The sequence below is a fragment of the Kryptolebias marmoratus genome, linkage group LG7 (genome assembly GCF_001649575.2).
Source record: "Kryptolebias marmoratus isolate JLee-2015 linkage group LG7, ASM164957v2, whole genome shotgun sequence".
Lineage (NCBI taxonomy): Eukaryota > Metazoa > Chordata > Actinopteri > Cyprinodontiformes > Rivulidae > Kryptolebias > Kryptolebias marmoratus.
The window spans coordinates 2978142-2984725 of NC_051436.1; the positions used below are offsets into that span (position 1 = coordinate 2978142).

Genomic DNA, 6584 nt, shown 5'->3' on the forward strand with positions numbered 1-6584 from the left:
TGTCTAATTATGACAGAAGCTGCTAAAATCTGTAAAAATATAGTTAAATATGCCAACAGGTTGTTCTACATCAACTATATCACTTCAAACCTTCTCTCTGCTGACATCTTGTGGTTAAAAAAAAGGTTTTTAAATTTACCACCAACTCCAAGGCTTGGTTTGAGCTGCATGTTTGAGATGAAATCAGCTGCTATTTGTTAAAAACAATGAATATCATTAACCCAGAAGTTAGCTTTTATAAAGTCTGCACACACGCTGTCATTTATTTTAAATACTTTACAGAAGAGAAGTCCAGTTTTGTTTTTTAACCCTTTCTTTGGATTTAAACTGAGAATCTCCACCAGCGTGTTGCTGCTGATTCGTTATTTCCTGCTTAAAAAAGAAAGGTCATGATTGTCTGCAGGGGGGACAGAGGGACTTAAAGACCCACATGTCCACCGCACAGACTCTGGTTCCAAAAATCCAAAATGGTGGCTCCCGTAAACCAGTCCCCAACAAGAGAATGTGAGGATATTTAGTTTATTATCACGATAACGGCTGATAACTCCGTCTCTCCTCGTCATCAAATGATCTTAGTCTGAACCTTTATGGGAACTTTAGAACGCTCTGTCGGGCTTTTATTGTTTATTTTTTTTTGTTGTTTTAAAATGACACAGCAGATAACAAAAGATAAAGAGAAAAACGCGTTCGAGTCGAGGATATTTGTTAAAAGTTTTACTTTGTTCTACAATAATATACAAAAGAAAACCTCCCTCCACCAGAAACACACAGAAGTACTTCAGGAAGTTGTAGTGCAACAGTCTGCAGGAACTTACAACAATAAGTCTGTTCAGAAAATAACATCCACTGGGATATTTACACAGAATTACATCGAGATCCAATCAGGATTCCTCCGTGTGCTTCAAGACTTTATTACACAAATATGGGAGGAAAAGGTTCTTAGGGTTTATATTCGTTAGGAAAACTGCATGAAGACTTAGATTTTCAGATAATTAACAAAAAACAAGTTGAAACAAAAACATAAATCTCATCATGTCCCCGAAGCCCTGATCACACAGCTGATGTGCTGCTAAACTGCAAAAAAATTATTTATTTTAAACCTTTCTTTGTGCAAACTCCCTTTAAATCTTAAATACACAGCATGATTAAATTACATCAGTTTATTCAACAAAGGCCGTCTGTTGGTCTCGAAACATTTACAATGTTATATTAGTCCTTTTAATATGCAAGTAAACTCAACTGACAGTTTATATTTAATTATCAATGCCTTTAAACAATAAAACGTAAAGCACTTCCTGGACTGTTTTGTTTTCAGGCTGTTTGAGGTAACAGAGACGCTTTTAGTGCTCCGAGAAAAGACAAAACCTTTCATTTCCAAACCTTTTTAAAGTCAGAACGTCAGCTGATGCCAAATAGTTTTTAATTACCAAGAAATGAGTTAAAGGTTTCAGCTCGACTTTAATGTTTGTGTTTCAAACTATAACTTGATTAAAGTTGGATTAACTCAGTCCAAAACCAATAAAACCAACAGAAATTAACTTCCTGTGCAGCTGGATTATTTTAAAGCTACATTTAAAATTTATTTGTTTAATTCCTGGTAGTAGTTTGGATCCTAAAATAAACACAAGTAAACTTTCAAACTATCAGAATGATCCTTTAGAAAAGGTACAATCATCAGCTGTTGATCCGTTTAAAGGTTCGTATTTGAGGTGGTAAAAAGTTTGAAACAAAGATTTTGGTTTTTGGTTTGAGCTTTTAAATCCTCCTGAATGATTCAGCCTCAGTCTGTCTGAACAAAACAGAACAATTCAGGAAAAAAACATCACTTATTTCCAGTTTTCTTAAGAATTCTGCGACACGAAGACGCTGATGTTCAAACAAAAAGAATCACAAAGAGCCAGTTTCTGTCATACGCCTGAATAATCCAGCAGAGACGAGTTTTTCTACCACGAAGCAGGTTCAACGAATTTACGACCCTTCGCCATGAGAGCGGAGCTGGGATCTGATGACGAGTCACGGATCATCGATTTGGGGCCAAATATTCCAAACAAAAAGAACAAATTATGACCCAAAACAAATCTGATATTTGTAGCAGATTAAAAGCACCAGGAGTGATAAAAAACTGACGAGATATCTCCAGTTTATGACGCTGTGCTTTATTAAATTAGCGGAATATTCTGAAGACATGTAGAGTTTGGTCTCTTTCTGTCTGGATTTATTTCCATTCAGCCAACTAAAGAAGTTAAATATTTTAATTTGTGATGCCGTTCTGTGAGATTAATACGCTCACATAACAGAGGAGCAGAAAGCTTTTAGTTGAATGAGGTAAAAAAAGAAAAAGAATCAACATTAGTTTGAGTTTTTAACAATCTATCACAATAAAACCTTCCGATTAAAGCAGATCTGTGACTCCTAACAGCCGGAGTCAAACCTGAAGTTAAATTCCCGACACACGAGTCCTGCTTCGTAGATCAGAACTCGGATCTGTCGTTTCCTCTGCTTCCTCATCAGCAGCAACGAGACGATAAGTAAAAACATCTCTCTTGGTTTTAAACAAGTAGCAGCTCTTTTATAATCTCGATCCAGTGCTTTAATATTCTAAACACTTTAATTTCCCTTCATCTGCCCACCTCTTCCTCTACGTGATGTTTGACACGGGGGTGCTGATCTTCAGGCAGCTCCAGTAGATGATTCTCATCAGGGCGAAGAGAGTCCACAGGATGAAGAGAACCCACGAGGCGTAAATCCCTCTGGACGTCTGGGCGCCACGCCATGTACTGGCCTGCAGACGGAGACAGAGCTTTACTTTAATCACCTCTGCGTTTTATCACTCAAGAGGAAAAGAAAAAAGATGTACAGTTAAGGTTTTGAAACCCGGCTGATCACAGAACTTGAATTGAAACAAATGAATGCTTATCGCCCGCTGACTTTCACGCCTGAGTGTTGCATCTGTTTATGATGACTCTCAGCTACTACCACAACAAACGCTTTAACTCCAGCTGACGCCAAATAGTTAATAAATTACCAAGAAACGAGTAAAAGGTTTCAGCTCGACTTTCATGTTTGTGTTTCAAACTATAACTTGATTAAAGTTGGATTAACTCCGTCCAAAACCAATAAAACCAACAGAAATTAACTTCCTGCGCAGCTGGATCACTTTAAAGCTACTTTTAAAATGAATTTGTTTAATTCCTGGTAGTAGTTTGGATCCTCTGAGCTAAAAGAAACACAAGTAAACTTTCAAACTATCAGAATGATCCTTTAGTCAGCTGTTGATCCGGGCAGCAAAAAGGTGAAAAGTTTGAAACACAAATATGAAAACCTTTCATCTGAATGGTTTTATCTTCCTTCTTTCTTTTAAATTTTAGCTCCATATCTGGAATCCTGATCGAGCTCTTTAATTATTTGTGATTATGGTAAAAAAAATCCAAACCCTTCTGTTGCTACAGGTTCAGCCACCTTAAAGGACACTGCCAGGCATGCTGTTTAATAGTTTATACCATGGGTGTCCAACCCTGGTCCTCAGGGCCTCCATCCTGCAGGTTTTCCTTGTTCCTCTGCTCCAACACACCTGATCTGAATCAATGGGTGATTAACAGGCTTCTGCAGAACATGAAGAGGTGATTTAACCTCTGAATCAGGTGTGTTGGAGCAGAGGAACAAGGAAAACCTGCAGGATGGTGGCCCTGAGGACCAGGATTGGACACCCCTGATTTATACTGTTATTCCTGGGGGAGCCACTGGGTGGCGCCATCTGCCCAACCTGATGAACTTCAACCCAGATTTGTGAAAGTTTTTCTAGAAAACGTTTACAGTAGTTGACCAGCAGTGACATTTAACAATATTTGGGGACTTAACAGCTTCAAAGCGAGCTGCCAGTCAAACTGGAGGGGATGCTTTACCCAAAAAAGGGGCGGAGCTTCACACAGACACTAAATACCTGGATCTGATGCTTTAAATTGTAACTTAGTGAAACTGAGAGCAGGTTGATCTGTTTAAAGCGGCTTATTTTTTCATTTAAAATATCAAGATTTTGATTCTCATATTTAGTCGAAATATTTCTTCACCCCAAGAATACGGTACTATTCACACCATACAGGCTTTCAGTGCTTTACTCAGGAGAATAAATAGTTTGTCACAAAAACCTGCAGGTGAAATGACTGAGATTCATGTCACCTCGAACGTAAAACTTAAATCTTGGTAGAAACAGAAAGATTTGATTTAATCTGTCAACAAGTCAAGACGCTTGTTCAAGCCGTCTTTTTTCCAGAGATACGCACAATAAGTCCAGCAGTTGAGGCAAAGCTGACGAGGAACAGCAGGAAAAACAGAAAGCGCCTCCTCCTCGGGTAGCTGTAGCCGATCGAAGAGCTGCCGAAACCAAGAGGGAAACAGTTTTACAGCTGCAGAGGAAATGACTCTTCAGATGTACTAAAGCTTAAACTGAGTCATTAAAGTTAAAACAATTAGTCTACAACCAGTAAAACTGGAGCTGAAAGCTAAAGAATAAATTCAGTGATTTCAAAGAGAGTCACAAAAAACTAAAGTTTTAGCCGTAACGTCTTAAACAAGCTGAACCTTTTGGTTGACATAGAAGAAATTATATGAAGTTTAGGAAATAAATACTGTGAATGCTGAGACCCACTATCAGCAAAACAGCAGCTAAAAGCTAAGACCAGCAGAAACAGTAGCTAAGAGCTAAAATAAGCAAAATAGTAGCTAAGAATAAAATAAGTCAGCTGAAGTAGATTTCAAAGAGCACAAAGTTTTCTATTCATGGGATAAAAACTTCTAAATAAAGTTAAATATTTTAAAAAGTATAAAAATCTGAATAAGTTTTGGGAAATAAATGTTTTAATAGTAAAAAGTATTCTGAATTAGTTCCAGTAACAGAAACATGCAGAGGAAAGTATTAAGTATAAAGTGACTGATGTCACACAGAGATTCTTACACGTTTCTGCAGTGCGGACATCGAGCCAAGGTCCGGTCTGAGATCGACGTCCACTGGAAGAGAAAAATCAGCATAAAGCTAAAACACCAAAACAACAACAACGAATCTGCAGCGTCGGTGAGTTTCTGTTACCAGGAACGTGTTGGCACAGTGTCCACACATGACCCTGAGGCCGACGGGCTGGTGCTGCGGTTCTGGACTGCTGCTGCCGATGTGGACCGGTCCCAGGTTGATGACGCGTTTGCTGCCAGAAGAAAAACACGGAAACAAACTTGAGTCTCGGGTTGGATTATTTAAAAAAACAAACAACAAACAGGCCCGGTGCGTGCTCTAACGAGGCTGGTTCTGTTTTATACGTGGAGAACTTGTTCTGATAAGGCTGAGTTCTCCTGTAGCTCCTCAGACTGAAGAAGTCTTTTAGATAAAAGACGTCTCATCTAAGGAGGATCTGACTCAGCCTTGTTAGAAACAACAAACAGCTCAGGATGTAAAAATGTTTCAAACTCTTGGTTTGTTTTTGTTTCTTTCTGTCTCACCAGTACGGCCTCGGACAGGCGATCTTCTGGGACGTGACTTTGCAGATCAGCAGACAGTTACACGGACAGCGGACGTACTTCTTCCCAACAGGAGCGTTCTGTATGGGCTACGGACAGGAAACGCAAACAGGAAGTAAGAATAAGCAGCTGAGAATGGCGGCCGGGGTCACGACCCTGCCTCCATGTCAGAGAAGTTAAACCCGGAGCCGAAAGCGTCGGAGTCACCGTAGCTTCGTTGCAGATGCTGCACTTCACCACGTGCTGATGCGTCTTGCCCTCCACGGATATGGTGCTCTGACAGACGCGGCAGCTGATGACCGGAGCGCTGCCGCTGTCCGGGCTGCCCTGAGGCGAATACGGAGGTGGAGGTTCTCCGGGTTCCACCGAACTGGGGAACGGTGCTACGCCTGCAGGGGTTGAACAACGCAGAGGAAAAGATTAGGCTGCTTTTCATGCAAACAGGAATGGATCACGAGTAAAAACCTGTTTCGTAACTTTGAAGGAAACTATTTTCCTTGTAGACAAAATCAGCAATCTGTCTTTTACGCTTGATTAAAAAATGTTTGCTGCACAATAAAATCCCAATCAGATGGATCCCCTCCTGTCCTGAATGCTCTAAGCTCAGTTAGAAAAAAGAAGCTGAAATATTAAAGCTACAGTCAGCAACATAATGACAGAAGAAAAACAGAGAAGTGAGAAAAATGTGGCTTTATTTCAGTTGTTACCAACATTTAACAATAATATCAAAGTTTTCTAGTTTTCTCAATATTGTGCAACTCTTTGTTATTTTTAAAATCCACACAGAACCTAAATAAATACATACATTCATCTAAATATTATAATAAGTGGTGTTAAATGTTCTAAAATGTATTTTACCCTGACAAGGCTGAGAGCTTTTAACTTCTTGTTTTCTCGTGTCTCTTTGGCAGAAGAAATATTATTTGTTTGACATTTGTTGGACTGAACAAAACTTTTGTGTTACCCTCAGATAAACAGAAATTAGTTCAGAATCAGGAAAAACCAGGAACTATCAGAGCTCCCTGTCCACCAGAGTCCCTGTACACCAGTCCCTGTCCACCAGAGTCCCTGTCCACCAG

The 6584-nt window shown here is 39.5% G+C and overlaps 1 protein-coding gene across 1 annotated transcript in view; it reads right to left on the bottom strand.

Moving 5' to 3' along the window:
• Positions 1–699: 699 nt before the first annotated feature.
• The window catches only part of LOC108248594 (type I phosphatidylinositol 4,5-bisphosphate 4-phosphatase-A), a 9850-nt gene continuing 3965 nt past the window's right edge, over positions 700–6584 (bottom strand). Inside the window, exons 2-7 of the mRNA XM_017437460.3 lie at positions 5713–5894; positions 5488–5594; positions 5084–5195; positions 4952–5004; positions 4281–4371; positions 700–2782 (exon numbers count right to left, since the gene is read on the bottom strand). Coding sequence (XP_017292949.1) covers positions 2639–2782; positions 4281–4371; positions 4952–5004; positions 5084–5195; positions 5488–5594; positions 5713–5894 — 689 coding nt within the window. The 3' untranslated portion in view covers positions 700–2638. The remainder of the gene's footprint in view (positions 2783–4280; positions 4372–4951; positions 5005–5083; positions 5196–5487; positions 5595–5712; positions 5895–6584) is intronic.